The sequence below is a fragment of the Porites lutea genome, chromosome 12 (assembly GCF_958299795.1).
Source record: "Porites lutea chromosome 12, jaPorLute2.1, whole genome shotgun sequence".
NCBI classification, from domain to species: domain Eukaryota; kingdom Metazoa; phylum Cnidaria; class Anthozoa; order Scleractinia; family Poritidae; genus Porites; species Porites lutea.
The window spans coordinates 17729373-17752565 of record NC_133212.1 but is presented as its reverse complement, the minus strand read 5'-3'; the positions used below and the strand labels follow the sequence as shown (position 1 = coordinate 17752565).

The 23193-nt window shown below is 39.6% G+C and overlaps 2 protein-coding genes and 1 pseudogene across 3 annotated transcripts; all 3 read left to right on the top strand.

Moving 5' to 3' along the window:
• Positions 1–1396: 1396 nt before the first annotated feature.
• On the top strand, positions 1397–18906 carry LOC140954072 (retinol dehydrogenase 8-like). Of its 2 annotated transcripts, XR_012167483.1 has the most exons (4): positions 1397–1713; positions 3229–3502; positions 12389–12776; positions 18750–18906. XR_012167483.1 is itself a non-coding variant. In XM_073403475.1 (3 exons), exons 1-3 carry the CDS (start codon positions 1398–1400, stop codon positions 12720–12722), a joined length of 924 nt encoding a protein of 307 aa, XP_073259576.1. In that variant the 5' UTR covers position 1397; the 3' UTR covers positions 12723–13395. The 2 variants fall into 2 exon arrangements, 1 of the variants encoding a protein (XP_073259576.1); XM_073403475.1 differs by lacking the exon at positions 18750–18906 and having other exon boundaries at positions 12389–13395.
• On the top strand, positions 15340–18906 carry LOC140954073 (retinol dehydrogenase 8-like). The gene is made up of 3 exons (XM_073403476.1): positions 15340–15663; positions 16917–17190; positions 18351–18906. The coding sequence occupies exons 1-3, from the start codon at positions 15399–15401 to the stop codon at positions 18682–18684; spliced, it is 873 nt and encodes a 290-aa protein (XP_073259577.1). The 5' UTR covers positions 15340–15398; the 3' UTR covers positions 18685–18906.
• Positions 18907–20636: 1730 nt separating this feature from the next.
• Positions 20637–22355, top strand: LOC140953807 (uncharacterized; annotated as a pseudogene).
• Positions 22356–23193: the final 838 nt, after the last annotated feature.

The following is a 23193-nucleotide window of genomic DNA, read 5'->3' as shown; positions in this document are numbered from 1 at the left end:
TTGTTCTCCTAATTCCCTAGCCTGTTGACACAGGCGTATTTCCGGTCGTCGCTTCTCTCCACCCAAAAGTAACGTCTACGAACAACAGCGGCAGAACGATTTTCCGTGTCGTAAAACCTTTTGTTTTGATGTTGGCCAATCAGATTAAAGGATAGAACGAAGCCTGAGTGATTACTCGCGACCTTGCGCGCTGGTGTTTTTTTTTGGAACGTGAATTTCACGGCTATAACAAGGTTTCCTGCGACGTTAAATGCTGACTTCTTTGTGAAGCAAAGGCCTCTTAAGCTACATAATGTTATGTGCTTCGTTAGGCTTCCTTGTCACATTAATTTTATAATTTAATTAACAACTTTTGTTCAAGTTGGATAAGGTTTTGTCAGTGACTAAATAATGAATAAAATAAATAAATAAATGTGGGTCTTTGGTTTTGCTTTAGAAAATACGGTAGTACGTGACATAAACAAAACCTGGAAAAACTAATCGCTTTGGCGAAAGGAAAATAACATATACTAATAGCTTTATGACATCGCGCTCAGACTCGCGATATATTTCAATTTAACCAACGCGGACAATCGATTGTACGGACGCATCCTTGACTGAGTCAAAAATCTCTGACAATCCCTTGGCGTTAATAATTCAGAATCTCGGCCTACAAGCATCACCATCATACAATGATCTGAAATGTTATGTACCTGGGCCCGACCAGGCGTGAAATAAATATTTACAGCAGTATATTGACCGTGAAGGGGGTAGGGGTTTGCTGTTCCATTTTATTTTGTCCAAGATGGTAGTTTTTTCTTTGGATTCTCTTGCTACACTTCCTTATCAGTGGTTTCAGTTTTCTTTATTTAAGATAGAAGGAAAAGATTCGCCAAATGTCAAACTGCATACAGACCATGAAAACTGAATAAAAGGTACGTAAACCTAACCTAGACTAAGAGCCTAACAAGTCTGCGAAACCACAATTGCAATCCTTTTCAATACCTTCTCAAGTTTGTCCATCTCTGCGCCTTTCTTTTGTATTCAGTTTGCTGTGTCATGTATACCTTAGCTTCTTCGAGCGGTTATTCATGTTTCAACCATTTAGGTGGCAGTTCCGCGCGTCCTCTGTTTGAATTTTGATAAATTCCGTGACCAAACTCCTTTAAGTAAAGCTTAGTAAGTTTGTTAAGTGTCTTTTATCCTTAAGTTGTCTTTCTAATTCTCTCCTTTATTTCCTTTTTTTCTTTTTAAGTTCCGCTTCTTCTGAAGGGGGGTTCAAGAGCTCCTCCTTGCGTACACATCCTATTTGGTGCCTTTATTTAATTTGTTTGTGACGCACACTTTCTTGCGTTCGTGTCACGCTCCTATCTTGTTTTTATCTTTTTTACAAAAAAGAAAGACCAATATGCAAATCTATGACTGACCCCGACCTTTCGTGTCATAAGGATCCCCAGATCAAAAAAGACATGTCTCTCCAAATCGTGCTCATCTCCGGTTGTTCCAGCGGCATTGGACTCGCTACCGCTGTGCATCTCGCTAAAGATGCCGAGAAACGCTTCAAGGTTTACGCCACCATGCGAAATCTGGCGAAGAAAGGACAACTGGAGGAAGAAGGGAAGGATCAACTTGGAGACACTTTGATTATCAAACAGATGGACGTGTGCAGTGATGAATCAGTCACGAAGGTTGTTAAAGAGGTGCTCGACGCTGAAGGGAAAATTGATGTGTTGTGTAAGTGGTTCCCGACATTGATAGTTATGTCCTTTTAACAATTTAAAAGTTCCTTTTCAGTACTGTATCGAATTGCATCGACCTCGCTATAGTCTAACGAATGTTTACGAAGTGGGTGCTCATGGAGGTGCGATAACGCGACAGGACGCGTAATGCGAAAGGGCTGGTATCTCTATTCGAAAGGCATGACTCTAACTTTTAAAAAAGCTTAAACGATGTTCTCTAGCTGCATGACTTGTTTCTCGGATCCTCTTGAATATTGCTGACCCGGGGTAGTGGTAATTTAATTCGCAATCGACAAAGTGGATTTTATTTGGCGCGCACTAAAAACAATCACAGTAGAATTCGAAGTTTCTTTGAGTTCGCTTAAAAGAGACTAAAAAATATTTGAGCTGCAAAATTGTGACCATTTTTGTTTAGTGTTTGTGAATGTGAAATTCAACAATAAAGATTTCTGACTTTGTCAGATTGAGCTAGGACAAATAATATATATATGCATGACCAAGCAATATGCAAAGTAGGGGTTACGAAACCACAACAGGAATATAAAGTAGGCGTTAATCACAATAGGAAAACTATTTTCAGAGCAAATAGATACCTCAGCTATTACGGCAAATGAATAAATAAAAGGTGGAAAGCGGGAGAAAAAAGGGAATCGGCGACGGAACAATTACGCATGCGTGTCAGTGCTTAACATTTTGCAATGAATCGAAGAAAGGGCCATAAAAAAGAGAGGCAAGAAAAAAAAAGGAGGGTGGAAACCGGGAAATTCAACATTCCCGATCTTAATGTTGAAACGCTTGCCAGGTTCTCCTTCCCTTCCCTTTCAATGTTGACGTCGAATACGTTTATGCCCAAGCAAACGCGTGAAATCGACATTAACCCTTTCACTGCCAAGTGTGGCCAAGGGCAAAATTCAACAAAAATTCCCAAATTTCGTTTTGTAAAATTTTGGAAACAAATAGCACCATTTGAAAGTACAGGGAGAGAGGTTTCATTTGAATGGTCACAACATAGGCTTTTGTCCACAGACTCAAAAGTTAGAACAAGGCGGCCATGTTGGGAGTCAATACAGCAGTGAAAGGATTAAAGAGCGCCGAAGGGTAGCAATACGTGCATGATGAAACGACTATGTTTTAATATGTTATGTTTTCCGGAAGTGTTTCAACAAACTATGACCTGGATTGCATTCCCGGTCATAATTAAAAAGTTTGCAAAGTTTTCCTTACCTTCTCTTTCAATGGAGGACGTTTATGCCCAAGCAAACGCGTGAAACCAACATTCAGGGAGGGGAGGGTACGGAAGCAACACGTGTTTTCATGAACCGACTAACGGGGCAAAGTTTAAGTTGTGTTTTCCCGAAACTTTAATAAATTATGACCGCGATTGAAGGTGCAGCGGAAAGCGAGATATCTGGATCTCCATCAGTCCCCCTCCACCCTTCTCCCTTGTTATGATGAACCAGGTGGGCCTGGTAACAAAACTAACAGTAAATAATACCTTGATGCTCAACAGTCAACAACGCTGGAATAGCATTGTTAACCATAGTGGAGTGCGTCCCAGTGGACATGGCCAAGGAATTGTTTGAAGTGAACTTCTTTGGTACCTTGCGACTGATCCAAGCTGTGCTGCCACGCATGAAAGAGAGAAAGAGCGGCTGTATAATTAACAACACCAGCCATTCTGGAATTGTTGGATTACCTTTCAATGAGCTTTACGCATCTTCAAAGTTTGCAGTGGAGGGCCTTACTGAAGCAATGGCTCCAACCTTGCTTCATTTTAATATCAGGTAAAGTCAGGGGGGGGCCCACGACTCCAATAGCGCCTAGTACTTGTTTCGTGTACCTATGATCCACCGATTTATGACATCACATCCGGTTGCAAAGTTGCTGCTCTGTTTTGGCGCGAAGCAGCAAGATGGACGCCCGATGCTATTTGGTTTCTTCGTTATTTTAACCAACAGGCTAACGGAATTATGTATCTTGAATGCCGAGAATGTTGAGAAGGTATCTAGCCGGCCTTTCAAGCAAATGTCATGACCAAACAAAGAAGTTTTAGTATTATTTTAACGATAAATATCATGCAGCTGCGAGGAATGTCATGGCGAGTCTTGCGATGTTTCAAAACGAGTGTCGTTAACGTTTTTCGGCTGTTGCGGCCTATGATTTAGAGAAGTCATCAATCAAAATATAATTTCCTGAGCGGAATAGATTGGGGAAAACGCCGATGGCCACAGTTTAAAGTGTTCACCGCTGGAAGGCTGGATCACGCCCCGTAAAGTTTCAGAAACTTCCACTCAACTGCATGGTTTTGAGGAATGTCATGGCGAGTCTTTCGCTGTTTGTAATCGAGCGTCAATCAAGAGTTTGGCTTTCGCGGCTTCTGATTCATCGAAGTCACCAATCAAAATTGCTTATCCTGAGCGAAATACCGCGGAGAAAAAGCTTATGGTCACAGTTTAAAGTGTTAACAGCTGGAAGGCTTGGCACTCGACGTAAAGTTGCTGAAAGCTCTTCTCGACTGTACGGTTTGAGCAATGTAATGGTGAGTCTTTCTTTGTCTAATCGACCGTCACTCAAGACTTTGGCTTTTGCATCTTCTAATTCACTGAAGTCATCAATCAAAATACCCTATCCTGAGCGAAATACGGTGGAGAAAAAGCCTATGGTCACAGTTTAAGGTGTTAACAGCTGGAAGGTTTTGCCACTCGACGTAAAGTTGCTGAAAGCTCTATTCAACTAATTTCGAAATAGTCACATGTTGCGTGCTTCTGGAAGGTTAGTGTTGGATTTTTAGCATTTAATTTGCCTTTGAAGATTTATGTTTAGAACAAGCCTTAAGCCCAAAAGTAGTCCAATTTGTCATTATCTGAGAGAAATCAAGAAAGTTTGTGTCCTTCCTTTTTTTCTAAGCTTGCAAGTGTAACGCACCTGAAAAGAAACCCTTATGCACTATAAGTCATATTGTCAAAATGACTAGTTCGAAATTACTCCTTATCTTAACTGATAACTACAACACTTATTTAAAAACGTATCGCCCCCGAACATGTGTTGATTGGTTCTTGACCTTTACAGTTGAAAAAAAAAACTACGATTTACAGTAATTATAGTTATGTAATTAATTAGTAAATAAAAAAAGAATGAAATTAAAGTGAAAAAACAAAACACCTGTTTTAACTGTTTTAGAGGTCTGAAGGGATCACTAGAGCTGTAATATGAGACTCAATAAGAGGTCTAGTTACTTTAGAACACGTTAGAAGTTTCCTGCAGCAAAACACATATTTTGGCTTGGTAATTACTTGTATTTCTTGATGTTTATACTACTACATGAGAAATTTCTGCAATTTGATTGGCTTAGAGCAGTGGTATTTCAGTTTAATTTGAAATACCTACATGTGAAAATTACAAACCTTGTGTGGGTAGTAGTATAAACAAATAATAGCATGATTTGTAGTGATATTTGGCATAAACACCACTCGTGATATTTCAAAATTGTCTCAAATTTCACTCGCCTAACGGCTCGTGATATTACGTATAACAATTTTGAAATATCACTCGTGGTATTTGTGCCAAATATCACTACAAATCATGCTATTACCTATACAAATTGCATACTATGAATTAAGTGTCAGTTAGGGTCATTCATAATTCTGCACTGCACCTTATTTTATCTGACGATTATCTAAGGTATAAAAAATGAATTTTGTGTATTTTTAAAGACTTCAATATATGCTTACTTTTGAATTTATAAACAATATATATTTAAATCCTACACTGTAAGTCTGGTTGTCAGTGTAGCCTGTGTCGCAGATATAATCTATTGCCCATTAGTAACATCTGCAAAGCTGTGCCAATATTCTGGGCCGCCAATCACAATGTGTTTTGATATTCCCCTCAACCTGATTGGCACACTGATAATGGTATTTTTAAGAGGCCAATCATAGCACATATGCAAGTGCTAGTTCACTGGTGGGCCACGGGGTGCCCAGAAGCAGGACTTCAGTGCTGTCTCACAGGGGGACTTAACCAGAAGTTTAGTTCTGTCTGTGGCACAGGCTAGTCCTCTGGGTATTAATGTTTAAATTATGTATTTTATGTTGCTTAGCTGGGAAGACAAAAATAGATGACAGAAGAGCACAAACAAGAGAATATCAAGAAGTATTAAAAAGTATATCTACCACACAACTTGTAAAGAGAGGTGAAAGTTCGTGAGGACAGAAATGTTGTTACAGAGCCATAAAACATTCATGTTAAGTACAACTCACTGTCAAATAAGTTAAAAGGAAGGAAGAATGCTGACATTTCGAGGAATACACTTTTCTGGTTTATGGAAAATCTGCAGCAACAGAAGACACTGAAATCATGTTAAGCTGGTTCAGGATGTCAATTCTGTTTAGATGGAATCCTCTGACAGTGTCTAGGCCAGTGTACAGTGGTGTGCTTCGAAGCTGGTCCTTGGTAAGACATTTCTTGACTTTAAATGCCAACTCTCTTTCAAGGACCTCAAGGCTAAGTGTCTGTTTCCCTGACATTCATTTTCTTGTCAGGGATCAGCAAATTTTAACTAGATGTGTTAACTGTAGTTTTTTTTGTAAGACTTCACAGGAAAGACTGAAACTAGTGATCTTGCACTAAGCAGCTTTGAAGAAATCAAGGTTTCTGTGGGGGGGGGGGGAGGCTGTGCTGCACATATTTCCCCTGGAGATACGAAGGCAAACACCCTAGATGCAACTATAGGAAGCCAAACTAACCTTGAATTTAATAGAGTATTCACTCACTTGGCTTATTAGTTTGGGACACCAACATGGTCTCTGTTTCATTGTTTTGGGACACTAATATGGCCACCGTGACGTCATGTGAATACTCTCTATACTTCAGTCAGTTTCTCATGTTTATTTTCCATCCCTAAGCATTCTGTTCCTCCTGTGGAAAGAGTTGGTGGTTGTGTTATGACAACTTCATCCCTTAGTGTTCTTCATCCCTCAATTAATCAGTCAGAGTACAGGATGGTTAATATGATCCCGATTAGGAGAAGAAAGCTTTCTATTAAAGGTACTATGGTCTAGAAGACCAAATTAATGTAAATCCCTATCTGACCTCATTGACATGGAGAAACAAAAAAGGGACTGGCTGACACCCAGCATAGTGATGTGCAGTATTAAGCTCAACAAGGATACAGAAAAATCCACAACTGAGAAACTGGTTTTTAAGAACCTGTCAGGCTAAAATTTTCCAGTTAGGCTGTCTTTATAAAAGAGCACTCAAATTTGAAACAGGTTATCAATCATAACCATCACAATCTCCTCAAATTTGATTGGTGCATTAACTGCTTTATTTTGCTTTAATCATTGTGTATAGTTGCCTGTAATCGAACAGTTATGTTAGCCAATCATATTAAATGCACTCAGCTAAATCCACCAATCACAGAAGTTATCATGATAACCATAGCAACAATCACTTACCCAAACAAACTGGGGATTAATCCAAAATGGATGAAAATGCAACATTTAGGCAGTGTCTCCACCAGTGATATTTTCCCTTACTTTGGACATTTGGTATGAACAAACACTCTTTCGCCAAAAAGGAATGCATCTATTTTCTTGGACATTGTAACAGTTATAATTATTAATTGGTAACAGGACTCTGTGTCGTCCAATTCAATCTGTAACCATACTCACGATTAAACAAATCTGACTCCTGCTTCGCGGTTGTCCAAGTTTGTAACACTTGTATGATTACAGACTGAATTGGACTCCCCTCAGTTCTATTACCATTATTTATAAAATCTCTTAGAAAAAGCTTCTGCACAGTGTACACTTGGGAAAGTAAGATAAGTCAACATTCAGGGTCCTCTTTTGAGACATAGGTGTCTAATAATATTTATTATTACTCTGACTGCAATGTGATGGCATACAGGTTTTACATATACTAAGGAAAGAGCTGAATGCCACTAAATACTTTTAGCTCAAAGCTACAAAGTATTTTTTTTCAGAAAATAAGAACCTATTTGAGACTGAACCTAAACAGCCTAAATCTGTGCTAATTAGTTTTTCTTTAAGAACCTGACTTGTTTAGGCTAACTTGGGAAAATACATGTTCTTGGATGCAGGTTTTTACTAGTAATTAAATTTGATGGAAAAAAAGATTATCAAAAATTAACATAGCCAGATGAGCTTATCTACAACTCCATTTTTCAGACCTGCAATTTATTTAAGGCTGTCTTTTAAAGGAACCACAAGAACAGCATGTATTTTCAGCTTTAATAAATTCCAGACTATTTTAATGATCTGGGGCCAGTTGCTTGAAGCCTGGTTAGCGCTAACCGTTGGTTAAGAGGTATCAAAATGTATAGGTTTCAATGGTATTTAACGCTGGTTAGCACTAACCATGCTTCGAGCAACCCGGGCCTGGTTAGAAAATCCTCTTAACAGATGGAATAGCAAAATGTGAATTAATAAATCCTTTGATCAAACTGTCTTCTGCTTTTCTTTTGCCAAACCATCTTTCCCTACAGAGGAGCAAAGGTTGTAGCAAATCAGAAAAATAAAACAAAGACAAGAGGCTACACCTGAAACCCCTCTTTACTGTTACTTTAACACCCATGTTGAAACATTTTGTACTAAATATCAGAGATGTGCCATGGAATAGGGAGTGGGTTTTGAGATGATCAGTCTTTATCCTACACTACTTGGCTTGGCTTTCTGATCCTTTGGTAGGGTTCCTTTGTAAAATTATACTAGCTCACCGTCAGTAGATAACCTTCAGGGGTTTCAAAATGTTTTAAAGTAGGCCGCCGAATCTGGAGGCTGGGGGCACTGGAATTGCTGGCAACATACAATCAAGTAGCCAATGGAACTCCGGTGGTCACTGACTTGTTTTGAAACCACTGAAACCTCTGGTAAAAACTGAAGATACATTGATGGGATCAAGATATGAACTTGAGCCGAGAGCTACTGAACAATAAAAAAAAACACTCTTTTTATGCAAATCAGGCTGTTTGAAGATTGAAATAGGAGTGTAAACACTTTTTGACCCAAAAAAGATGTTTATAATTATCTACATTTACCCAATATTTCCTAGACCTTCACTTGTTGGGGGATTGTGTGTTAAAACAACTTGAACATTGCATTGAAAGCCTGTTGTCAAGGATACAACTAAGAAGAGATGGTATATATTTGACTGTATTTTTCAGTAGATACTGGAAAAGAATCAAAAATGCATTGTGAATCCAAACACTAAGATTTTGAGCCAAATACAGGATCAAAGGATGTTAGTCAATAACAAGGATTGTGGATATTTATTTGGAAAAAGGAAATAAATACAGCTTGAATGTCTCAGGGCTGGTTTGCACATTTCTAAAATTCATACATGTAATTTATTGAAAATATTTTGATGTTTCTTTTTTTTAGAACAATAATAATATCATTGATCAATCAAATAAAGTAGGTGAATTAAATTTCAGTATTTCCTTTAACACTAGAAGAAAAACTGTTGTATACATACTAATTATACACAGCTGTATATCATTATTATTATGGTTCAATTTTATCCCTGGATAATTTTAGTTTCCTTTGTGTCATACTCATTATCATACATTTTCATACCCAAAAACACAGGAAAAAATTTAAATTGAAGTATAAAGCAAAAGATAAAAATACTGTCCATGTATGGCCAAAAGAAAAAAAATGATCACTGGCTCACTCAAAGCTGCACTGGCTGACTGTTTGTCCTAAAAAGGTTTGAACTCTCTGTTGGATACTCCCTTTTGCCCCACCAGCTACAGGTACATACCCCTCTCCCTCAGGCATGCCATTCAACATTGTAATAAAAGAAGACCACTGTCAACCTTATTAAAAAGTCTCGGCGAGGGAAAATTGGCCAAAAATATACTGGTACTTCCAGTCCTTCACATGTAATTGAACTGTCTATCCCCTACCACACAGAGAGAAAATAACTGGCAATGCAATTTTGCTTATCTGTGCAAATTAAGTTTGCTGTCATTAAGTTTCACAATCCCCCATAAGCAACAATGCACTCTGTCATACAGTGTAGGTGTGCTGTTACCACCCCTGAAATCTCCTAAGCAAAAACCTTGCATGCCCCCCTTTAAAACAATAAATTATGATCACAGCAATTGCAGGCATGTGGTATCTTTCTGGTATACTATCGTACTCAAAAAAGGCTACTAGTATTAGTAATTGATCAACAAGATTATTGTTTTTGTTATAATATTGTTCTTCTTGGTGTAGGCCCTCTTAATATCTCCACCTCTCCTGGGGCACCACCTCCCAAAGCAAACGGTCTATTCTCTGTCACATTTTTTCTATTTTATGTGTTTCTTACACAATAAAATACAGTTTTAGAGATCCAGTAGAAAGTGCTGTGAGAAAAAGGGTGGTTCTTTCGGATGTTTTACTGCCCTTTTCTAATAGTAACCACCTGTTCTTTAAGAATTCCCCTTCATCAATCATTTAAAAAATTATCTAATCTATAAAAGCTCACGCTCTAACATTGAATAACTCTAATATTTCGCTACTCTACGCTCCTGGTAATTCTCTCACGTGCACTAAAAGAAAAATCAGCAAACCTACTAACCTTATCTATGCGACATCATGCAAGAGGGTCTTCGAAGAGGAGAAGACTGAGCCCTTGCAGCAACTTTACGCCGAGTTATAAAGCCTTCCAGCTGTTAACACTTTAAACTGTGACTATAAGCTTTTTCTCCACGGAATTTTACTCAGGATAGGCAATTTTGATTGATGACTTTGATGAATCAGAAGCCGCGAAAGCCAAACTCTTGAGTGACGCTCGATTACAAACAGCGAAAGACTCACCATGACATTCCTCAAAACCATGCAGTTGAGTGGAAGTTTCTGAAACTTTACGGGGCGTGATCCAGCCTTCCAGCGGTGAACACTTTCAACTGTGGCCATCAGCGTTTTCCCCATTCTATTCCGCTTAGGAAATTATATTTTGATTGATGACTTCTCTAAATCATAGGCCGCAACAGCCGAAAAACGTTAACGACACTCGTTTTGAAACATCGCAAGACTCGCCATGACATTCCTCGCAGCTGCATGATATTTATCGTTAAAATAATACTAAAACTTCTTTGTTTGGTCATGACATTTGCTTGAAAGGCCGGCTATATACCTTCTTAGTATTCTCGGCATTCAAGATACATAATTCCGTTAGCCTGTGGGTAAAAATGACGAGGAAACCAAATAGCATCGGGCGTCCATCTTTGTGCTTCGCGCGAAAACAGAGCAGCAACTCTGCAACCGGATGTGATGTCATAAATCGGTGGATCATAGGTACACGAAATTTCGCTAAGTCGTGGCCCCCCCCCCGCTGGGTAAAGTAGACCAAAGTTAATGTTCAAATGTTGGATAGCTCTTTCCAACTTACGAATAAATCACACTATCCCGCGGATAAGTATAAGGGTACTCAATTACACACTCTAGCTAATAGAGATTTATCCAGTGGATAGCGTTATCCAACTTTTAAACAACTTGAGCCAGGACGTTAGAGGCCACAGGCAAACCATTCTATACCTGGGTATAGGTTGATATTTCTGGAATACCCTTCAATGAGCTTTACGGTGCTACTCAGTTTAATAGTTTGCAGATAAGAAACTGAACTACGGCCTCAGCTGTAAGATCTGTAACATGTCCTGCCCTGGTTTACTACCTTATGGCTATTTTTGTGGCAGCCTTTTGTTTAACCGCTGCTGTACTTACAAAAGCGAACACAGACAAACCATGCTAGACTGGGTCAGTTTGGTAGTCTTAGAATAACCAGTTATGAGTTGATTTTATTCTGGTTTACTCAAAGTTTATAGTTTTGCTGTAAGAGATGGCGCCAATATCGTATACATTAAATTTCCAGATCTTCAGCAATTATTGGAAGAGGCTGGGTACGATCTGAAGAATTAGGTAGATCATTTCAGACGGAATCCAGAGGAGAAAAAAAAGCTTGTACCAGAATAATTGAAACAATATTGCATTCGTTTTTACACGCGTACGTTTTCTTTAAATACTGAGGCGCGGTCGCTAAGCACGCGGTGTATATCTCTTAAAACTTTTTAGGGCTAACATTCTCATTTCACAAGAACGCTCGGTTAGAAAGACTTTAAATCCAACCGAGGCAAAGCTTGTTTTCAGGGTTCTTTGGAGAGTAGTTCGGCTATTTCTTCTACGCTTAACGTGTGGAATTTTTTCGCCATTTTCTACAGCTTTAACAAACTTCATGAGCTGCGCAGCCTCGTTCCCAGAGCTACTCGTTTGCCGTTTTTCCTCCCTCTAACGTTTCCCAGATTCTTTTGTGGACCTACAAATTCCATGAAGTAACACTGTGCATTTCATCTAAGTTGAATACGTTGCTTAAACTAAACTATACCTTCTATAGCACGCACTACCCGGCCCAATATAATGAACCTCTATATAACGAGGTCCTTGGTATAACGAATGATTTTCTTTACCCCAGTAATAGTAAAACATATGATAAAGAAGTTCACAATAAAGAAACCTCGGTATAGCGAACAAATTTTGTCATTTCCTTGACACCCCCCCCCCCCCCTCCTTATCGAGGTTTGACTGTATTTACAAGTTTATTAAAGAAGATGTAATCTCCATAACCTTCTGAATAGCCACACACCCTTTCTTTACCCCTGGTAGGTGTTCTATTCTTGAACCAGGTCCCGTTGGAACAGAATTAGGCGGAAACATGGAAGCCTGGCACAACAAATATGGCAAGCGAACTGCTGACGAAGAGTCTTCGAAACTGCTTCAAGCCTTCACAGGAAAGTTATGGCCAATGGCCCTTAAGCATAACCAAGATGTCAAGGAAGTCGCAGAGATTGTGAAAACGATCGTACTTAGCGACAAGCCAAACCTACGATATCAAACAAATAAGAATTTCCACCCCGATGAAGTAAACGCCAAACTTGCTGATCCTACTGGGAATGTTATAGTGGATTTGATGGTCAAAAAGTACTTCGATAAAGAATAGTTTGCATGGTCAACCAGTTGATGCATGGATGTTATTCTAGAGTACATCGTTTAGGTTTTGTTCATTTGATTGGCAATGGAACATCATATATGTTTAGCATGTTACCATAATCTTATGAAAATATCTGAATATTATGACCTTCCTGATTTTGATCCTAATAATTTAAGTGAAGCTAAGATCAAACACTATATAGATATAATAAAACAAAAATATATGACATATTGGCAACATACAATCCATCATTCTAAGAAACTACAACTTTACAGCTTATTTAAACATGATTATAAATTTAAGGTTATCTAGACTTAATTAGAAATTCAGCCAATAGGAAAGACTTAGTGAAAATTCGTATAAGTAAACACAAACTCATGATTGAAACTGGAAGATATAATCAAATAGATTCTGCCCTATTTGTAACTCTGGTATAATTGAAGACGAATTTCATTTTCTCTTCCATTGTCTAAAATATTCAATCCCAAGGGAGAAATTCTACAATCAAATCCAACAAAATTTTGTCGACGTTAATCAGCTATCTTACACAGAATTAATAATTAAATTGATGAATTCACAGAATTTTTCCGTAAATTCACATTTGTTGAAATTTGTCTCATTATGTAATGATTTACGTACTAATTTGTTATCAAATCATGCTGATGACACTTGATTCAATGCATCATCCTTGTGATAGATTGTAACTTTATGTTAAAGCTTTTGCAATACTGTAACTACATAATTATAGTCATGCAAATAAAGCTTATGTTGTTGTTGTTGTTGTTGTTGTTGTTAAGAACCGAACTCTTTAATGATATGGCTGGCAAACATTTACTGCAATGGAGAGTGTAACTAAGTATAGCAAAATAAATTTGAAAGATTTAGATTTACTGACGTCAGGCGTCTTCGTGGTCATCTGAAGTCATTTATCTCCAAGACGTTAAAGGCCTGAATAGATCACACCCTATTACGCTTTTTGAGTGTCATTTATGTTGGCTCGACTGTAGTTTTCAGGGCCATTACCTTCCAAGTCTTACCACTTCGTCGCGTGCCCACTATGTCGCGTATCCACCATGTCGATTGCCCACTATGTTGTATGCCCTCAATGTTATGTGCCCACTTCGTCGCGTGCCTGAAATCGCACTCGGTTCCAAGCCTCCTCTGGTAACTCGGATAGCGCGAACTGGCCTGGGTACGAGGCTAAGTCCCACCGTCGAAGAATCCGGAATCCAGAACTTTAATCCCGCCGATGAGGGGGAAAAGTGCATATATACTTTTTTATTTTCCTCCTCGTTTGTTCTCCTAATTCCCTAGCCTGCGGACACAGGCGTATTTCCGGTCGTCGCTTCTCTCCACCCAAAAGTAACGTCTGCGAACCCGAGCGGCAGAACGATTTCCGTGACGTAAAACGTTTTTTTTTTTTTTTATGTTGGCTAATCAGATTAACGCATAGAACAAAGCTGGAGTGATTCCTCGCGACCTTGCGAGCTGGTGTGTCTTGGATTTTGGCGAGAGTTACTAAATACGACTATGGTTGTTCTTCTTGTGACCTTTGCTTTCTGATCCGCACGAACACGTGCGTGATGAAGTGAAGCGAAAATGTAACGTCATTTGGCATCAAACGCGACTGTAATTGGTTAGATCTCGATAAGGTGTCACTCAACCTAGCTTCAAAGAACTTGATGCGCTCTAAATTAAAACCCCGTTTAGCCTGCGTAGCAAGCGTTTGCGTGCGAGTTCGTCGAGAACGTCGGGACGAGAGCAAAAGAAAAAAGGAATGACAGAGGAGGGGGAGGGGAAAGAAGAAACCTCCCACTCCCCCTTCCACCTTTTTTTTTTTTCGCTTCCGCTCTAACTTTCGCGCAAATAACTCGATTGGAAACGCTTGCTACGCAGGCTAAACTCCGTTTTAAATTATTTTCTGTTTTATTTTAAAGAAAAGGATTTCCATATGGATTGCTGCAAGCGGAAAATATAAGAAGTGCTCGCTGCTCGCGAGTTGTACTCTCTAAACTGCTCGCTACTCGAAAAGCAAACTTTTGTATCTCTGCTCGCGCTTGCAAAAAAATCACAGCAGTGCTCGCAAGCTCGCGAATGCTCGCAAAGACCATTCGTCACTTCTTACAAACAACAGAAATGAACTTTAAAAGACTAAGAGGCTAACAAATCTTCAAAACCACAATTGCAATCCTTTTCAATATCTTCTTCAAGTTTGTTCATCTGCGCCTTTCTTTTGTATTCAGTTTGCTGTGTCATGTATACGTTAGCTAAAAAAAAAAAAAATGTATACGTTAGCTTCTTCGAACGGTTATTCATGTTTCACCCAGTTAGGTGGCAGTTCCGTCCTCTGTTTGAATTTTGAGAAATTCCGTGACGAAACTTCTTTAAGTAAAGCTAAGAAAGTTTTTTAAGTGTCTTTTATCCTTAAGTTGTCTTTCTAATTCTCTCTTTTATTGCTTTTTTTTCTTTTTAAGTTCCGTTTCTTCTGAAGGGGGGTTCAAGAGCTCCTCGTTGCGTACACATCCTATTTGGTGCCTATTTAATTTGTTTGTGACACATAGTTTCTTGCGTTCGTGTCACGCTCTAATTGTTTTTATTTTTTTTACAAAAAAGAAAGACCAATATGCAAATCTATGTCTGACCCCGACCTCTCGTGGTTATAAGGATCCCCAGATCAAAAAAGACATGTCTCTCCAAATCGTGCTCATCTCTGGTTGTTCCAGCGGCATTGGACTCGCTACCGCTGTGCTTCTCGCTAAAGATGCCGAGAAACGCTTCAAGGTTTACGCCACCATGCGAAATCTGGCGAAGAAAGGACAACTGGAGGAAGAAGGGAAGGATCAACTTGGAGACACTTTGATTATCAAACAGATGGACGTGTGCAGTGATGAATCAGTCACGAAGGTTGTTAAAGAGGTGCTCGACGCTGAAGGGAAAATTGATGTGTTGTGTAAGTGGTTCCTGACATTAATAGTTTTGTCCTTTTGACAATTTAAAAGTTCCTTTTCAGTACTGTATCGAATTGCATCGACCTCGCTATAGTCTAACGAATTTTTGCGCAGTCTCATGCAGGCGCGATAACGCGACAGGACTCGCAATACGAAAGGGCTGGTAGCTCCTTTGGAAGCCCTGACTCTAACTGTTGAAAGAGCTCAAACATAAGTAATCGACGGATGTTCTCTAGCTTACTGCTTTCTCGGCTCCTGTTGAAAATTGCTGACCCGGGGCAATTTAATTCGCAATAGACAACGTGGATTTTATATAGCCCGCAATTTCAAAACAATCATAGAAGTTAGTTTGAGTTCGCTTAAAAGAGACTGAAAAATGTTTGAGCTGCATAATTGTGACCTTTTTTTTTAAAGTTTTTGTGAATGTGAAACTCGCGTCGCAACAATAAGGATTTCTGACTTTGTCAGATTGAGCTAGGACAAACAATATAAGCATGACCAAGCAATATGCAAAGTAGGGGTTACGAAATCACAACAGGAATATAAAGTAGGCGTTGCCTATTACGCCGGGGGCAAATAAAGTAAATAAAAGGTAGAAAGCTGGAAGAAGGGAATCGTCGACGAAACAATTACGCATGCGTGTCAGTGCTTAACATTTTGCAGTGAGTAGACGAAAGGACCATAAAAAAGAGAGGCAAGAAAAAAAAGGAGGGTGGAAACCGGGAAATTCAACATTCCCGATCTTAATTGTTCAAACGCTTCCCACGTTTTCCTTCCCTTCCCTTTCAATGTTGACGTCGAAGACGTTTATTCCCAAGCAAGCGCGTGAAACCAACAGTAAAGAAAGCCGGAGGGTGCATTCATGAAACGACTAAGTTTTAATTAATGAATATGTTGTGTTTTCCGGAAGTGTTTCAACAAATTATGACCTGGATTGCGTTCCCGGTCATAACTGAAGCGCTTGCAAAGTTTTCCATCCCTTTTCTTTCAATGGAAGACGTTTATGCCCAAGCAAATGCGTGAAACCAACTTTGAGGGAGGGGAGGATAGGGAAGCAACACGTGTATTCATGAACCGACTAAGTTGATGTTGTGTTTTCCGGAAATGTTTCAACAAATTATGACCGGGATTGAAGGTGCAGGAGGCGAGATATTTGGATCTCCATCACTCCCCCTCCACTCTTCTCCCCTGTTATAATGAACCAGGTGGGCCTGGTAACAAAACTAACAGTAAATAATACCTTGATGCTCAACAGTCAACAATGCTGGAGTAGCATTGTTAACCATAATGGAGTGTGTCCCAGTGGACATGGCCAAGGAATTGTTTGAAGTGAACTTCTTTGGTACCTTGCGACTGATCCAAGCTGTGCTGCCAGGCATGAAAGAGAGAAGGAGCGGGTGTATAATTAACAACAGCAGCCATATTGGAATTGTTGGAGTACCTTTCAATGAGATTTACGCGTCTTCAAAGTTTGCAATGGAGGGCCTTACTGAAGCAATGGCTCCAACCTTGCTTCATTTTAATATCAGGTAAAGTAGACCAAAGTTAATGTTCAAATGTTGGATAGCTCTTTTCAACTTACGAATAAATCACACTATCCAGCGGATAAGTATAAGGGAACTCAATTACACTCTCTAGCTGATACAGATTTAAGGCTCGGGAAATTATTAGGATTTGTACAAAACGCATCCATTGGATAGCGTTATCCAACTTTTAAACAACTTGAGCCAGGACGTTGGAGGCCACAGGCAAACCATTCTAGACCTGGGTATAGGTTGATATTTCTGGAATACCCTGCAATGAGCTTTACGGTGCTACTCGCTTTAATAGTTTGCAGATAAGAAACAGAACTAAGGCCTCAACTGTAAGATCTGTAACATGTCCTGCCCTGGCTTACTACCTTATGGCTACTTTTGTGGCAGCCTTTTGTTTATACCGCTGCTGTACTTACAAAAGCGAACACAGGCAAACCATGCTAGACTGGGTCAGTTTGTTATTCTTAGAAAACCAGTTATGAGTTGGTTTTATTCTAGTTTACTTAAAGTTTATTTTTGCTGTAAGATATTGCGCCAATATCGTATACATTAAATTTCCAGATCTTCAGCAATTATTGGAAGAGGCTGGGTACGATCTGAAGAGTTATGTAGATCATTTAAGACGGAATCCGGTGGAGAAAAACCTTTTACCAGAATAATTGAAACAGTATCGCATTCGTTTTTACCCGCGTACGTTTTCTTCAAATACTGAGGCGCGGTCGCTAAGCACGCGGTGTATTCTCTTAAAACTTTTTAGGGCTAACAGCGTGCGCTTAGTTTCTCATTTGACAAGAACGCTCGGTTACGAAGACTTTGAGTCCAACCGAGGCAAAGCGTGTTTTCAGGGTTCTTTAGGGAGTAGTTCGGCTATTTCTACTACAAGAATGTGGTGTGCTGCTGGCTGATGCCCGGCAGCAATAACGAAGTCCTTGGCATAACGAATGATTTTCTTTATCCCAATAATTGTAAAACATATGATAAAGAAGTTCAAAATAAAGAAACCTCGTTATAGCGAACAAATTTTGTCTCTCCCTTGAGTCCCCCCCCCCCCCCCCCCCCCTTATCGAGGTTTCACTGTATTACAACTTTATTAAAGAAGATGTAATCTCCACAACCTTCTAACTAGCCATACAACCTTTCTTTACCCCTGGTAGGTGTTCTATTCTTGAACCAGGTCCCGTTGGAACAGCATTAGGTGGAAACATGGAAGCCTGGCACAAGAAATATGACAAGCCAACTGCTGACGAAGAGTCTTCAAAACTGCTTCAAGTTGTCACAGGAAACTTATGGCCAATGGCCTTTAAGGTGATCCAAGATGTCAAGGAAGTCGCAGAGATTGTGAAAACGATCGTACTTAGCGACAAGCCAAACCTACGATATCAAACAAATAAGAATTTCCACCCCGATGAAGTAAAGGCCAAACTTGCTGATCCTACTGGGAATGTTATAGTTGATTTGATGGTCAAAAAGTACTTCTATAAAGAATAGTTCGTATATAGCCCCAGTGGTTAACCAGTTAATGCATGGATGATATTCTAGAGTACATCGTTTAGGTTTTGTTCATTTGATTAGCAATGGAACATCATAACTGTTGGTTAGCATGTTTCCTTAAGAACCGAACTCTTTAATGATATGGCTGGCAAGCATTTACTCCAATGGAGAGTGTAACTAAGTATAGCAAAATAAATTTAAAAGATTCAGATTTACTGATGTCAGGTGTCTTCTTGGTCATCTGAAGTCATTTATCTCCATATTTCTTTGAATAAGACGTAAAAGGCCTGAATAGATCACACCCTATTACGCTTTTGTTGGCTCGACTGTAGTTTTCAGGGCCATTACCTTCCAAGTCTTACCACTTCGTCGCGTGCCTGAAATCGCACTCGGTTCCAAGCCTCCTCTGGTAACTCGGGTAGTGCGAACTGGCCTGGGTACGAGGCTGAGTCCAACAGTCAAAGAATCCAAAATCCAGAACTTTAATCCCGCCGATGAGGGGGGAAAAATGCATATATATATTTTTATTTTCCTTCTCGTTTGTTCTCCTAATTCCCTAGCCTGCGGACACAGGCGTATTTCCGGTCGTCGCTTCTCTCCACCCAAAAGTAACGTCTGCGAACCCGAGCGGCAGAACGATTTCCGTGACGTAAAACCTTTTGTTTTTATGTTGGCTAATCAGATTAAAGGATAGAACAAAGCTGGAGTGATTCCTCGCGACCTTGCGCGCTGGTGTGTCTTGCATTTTGGCGAAAGTTACTAAATACGCAGTTGAAACGTGAATTTCACTACCACAAGGTTTCGTGCGACGTTGAATGCTGACTTCTTTGTGAAGCAACGGCCTTTTAACCTACACGATGTTATGTGGGTCTTTGGTTTCGTTTTATGAAATACGGTAGTACGTGACATAAACAAAACCTGGACAAGCGAAAGGAAAATAACATATACTAATAGCTTTATGACATCGCGCTCAGACTCGCGATATATTTCAATTTAACCAGCGTGGACAATCGACTGTACGGACAAATCCTTGACTGAGTCAAAAATCCGGCTAACAATCGCCAGTTAATAATTCAAAATCTCGGCCTACAAGTATTGCCACTATACAGAGATCTGAAATATTATAAACCTGGGCCGGACCCAGCGTGAAATAAATATTTACAGCAGTATATTGACCATGATGGGGGTGGGGGTTTGCTGTTCCATTTTATTTTGTCCAAGATGGTAGTTTTTTTCTTTGGATTCTCTTGCTACACTTCCTTATCAGTGGTTTCAGTTTTCTTTATTTAAGATAGAGGGAAAAGATTTGCACAAATGTGAAACTGCATACGGACCATGAAAACTGAATAAAAGGTACATTCACCTAATTTGTTGAAGTGTTTTTCAAAGGGGCTGGATTACGGCTGGCTACTTCATTTTGTTTATAATCATGTCAGTTACGCCTGACCTTATTCGCAGAGAACCTTGAGAAATTACTTGTAAATGACAAAATCACAGCTTTTGCCAAACAAATATATTTCCAAAGCATTATATGAAACTTTGCAAACAACAGAAATGAACTTTAAAAGACTAATAGGCTAACAAGTCTTCAAAACAACAATTGCAATCCTTTTCAATATCTTCTTCAAGTTTGCCCAACTGCGCCTTTCTTTTATATTCAGTTTGTTGTGTCATGCATACCTTAGCTTCTTCGAGCAGTTATTCATGTTTCACCCAATTAGGTGGCAGTTCCGTCCTCTGTTTGAATTTTGAGAAATTCCGTGACAAATCTCTTTAAGTAAGGCTAAGTAAGTTTGTTAAGTGTCCTTTATCCTTAAGTTGTCTTTCTAATTCTCTGTTTTGTTCCTTTTTTACTTTTTAAGTTCCTTTTCTTCTGAAAGGGGGTTCAAGAGCTCCTCCTTGTGTACACATCCTATTTGGGGCCTTTATTTAATTTGGAATTTAGATCAAAAAAGACATGTCTCTCCAAATCGTGCTCATCTCTGGTTGTTCCAGCGGCATTGGACTCGCTACCGCTGTGCATCTCGCCAAAGATGCCGAGAAACGCTTCAAGGTTTACGCCACCATGCGAAATCTGGCGAAGAAAGGACAACTGGAGGAAGAAGGGAAGGAGCAACTTGGAGACACTTTGATTATCAAACGGATGGACGTATGCAGTGATGAATCAGTCAGGAAGGTTGTTAAAGAGGTGCTCGACGCTGAAGGGAAAATTGATATGTTGTGTAAGTGGTTCCCGACATTGATAGTTATGTCCTTTTAACAATTAAAAAGTTGCTTTTCAGTACTGTATCGAATTGCATCGACCTCGCTATAGTCTAACGAATTTTAACGAAGTCTCATGGAAGCGCGATAACGCGACAGGACTCGCAATACGAAAGGGCTGGTAGCTCTTTTGGAAAGCCCTGACTCTAACTTTTGAAAGAGCTCAAACTTAAGTAACTGAAAGATGTTCTCTAGCTGACTGCTTTCTCGGCTCCTGTTGAATATTGCTGACCCGGGGCAATTTAATTCGCAATAGACAAAGTGGATTTTATATAGCCCGCAATTTCAAAACAATCAAAGAAGTTGCTTTGAGTTCGCTTAAAAGAGACTAAAAAATGTTTGAGCTGCAAAATTGTGACCTTTTTTTTTAAAGTTTTTGTGAATGTGAAACTCAACAATAAGGATTTCTGATTTTTTCAGATTGAGCTAGGACAAACAATATAAGCATGACCAAGCAATATGCAAAGTAGGGGTTACGTAATCACAGCAGAAATATAAAATAGGAAAACTATTTGCAGAGCAAATAGATACCTAGGCTATTACGCCGGCGGCAAATAAAGTAAATAAAAGGTGGAAAGCGGGAGGAAAAAGGGAATCGGCGACGGAACAATTACGCATGCGTGTCTGCTTAACATTTTGCAAAGAAAGTGCCATAAAAAAGAGAGGCAAGAAAAAAAGGAGGGTGGAAACCGGGAAATTCAACATTCCCGATACTAATTGTTGAAACGCTTGCCAGGTTTTCCTTCTTCTCCCTTTCAATGTTGACGTCGAAGACGTTTATGCCCAACCAAACGCGTGAAACCAAAGAAAGTCGGAGGGTAACAATACGTGCATGATGAAACGACTATGTTTTAATATGTTATGTTTTCCGGAAGTGTTCCAACAAATTATGACCTGGAGTGCGTTTCCTGTCATAATTGAAACTCTTGGCACAAGAAATATGACAAGCCAACTGCTGACGAAGAGTCTTCGAAACTGCTTCAAGCCTTCACAGGAAAGTTATGGCCAATGGCCCTTAAGGGGATCCAGGATGTTAAGGAAGTCGCAGAGATTGTGAAAACGATCGTACTTAGCGACAAGCCAAACCTACGATATCAAACAAATAAGAATTTCAACCCCCATGAAACTTACTGATCCTACTGGGAATGTTATGGTTGATTTGATGGTCAAAAAGTACTTCGATAAATAATAGTTCGTATACTGTTAACAAGTTGATGCATAAGTGTTATTCCAAGTGTAAGTGATTAAAGCCTTTTATATTTGATTGTCAAATGGAAAATTGTATATAGTCAAGAAGTAAGTTTCCTCAAGACCCCGAGACACTTTCATGATTTGGCCGGCAAGCGTTTACTCGAATAGAGACTCTAAGTGTAGCAAAATAAACTTGAAAGATTCCGATTTACTGATGTTGGGTGTCTTTTCATCTAAAGTCATTTTTCTCCATATAGGCTGTATAACGCCTGCATGGGTCACAGCGTATTACACTTTGGATGGGATTTTTCAGGGCTAATACCCCCCAAGTTTGACCATTAATCCCAGATTGGATCCCAGATTCCTTGTCAGTGGAAGGGATTGCCATCATAAACGGGATTCCGGATTTCTTGTGCTGATTTCCGGATTTCAAAGCCCAGTGTTAAGGATTCCACAAGAAAAAAAAAACCTTCCTAGTTTTAGGATTCCACAAGCAAACACTGCCCGGATTTTGGAATCTGGATTACCCATGGGGTGAATCAAGTTAGCCTGCGAAGTATCGAGGAGGCGCGCGCACGTTCCCCTCGCGCGCTCTATAATTTAAAGATAACCAAAAACCTAACTCACCTAAGCCACCACCATCACCATCATCAAAGCCATCATAGTCGTCAAAGTTAAAGAACAGGCACTCATAAAATTTTACCAACACTGTTATCCCTAGCTTTCGGAAACATCCGTCTCTCCTCGCTCTTTTCAGGACGTTTCGCTAAGCGAAATGCCCCTAGCGCGGCGTCGAGGAGAGACGGCTGAATTCGCCGGCTATGTCAACCCCAACATCAATTTTTAAGCATTATCACCTTTAACCTTTCAATTACCACGAGTCAATGATTAACACCAACCACCGGCGGGCTGGTCGTCAAACAACCTACATCGCACCACCAGTACCATCATCTTTCTTATATCGTAACTACCGGTTATCAGGTTATCAACACCGTGGTTACTGGCATCCCCATTACACTACATAACTGAATATGTGTATCGCAGACCCTTGCG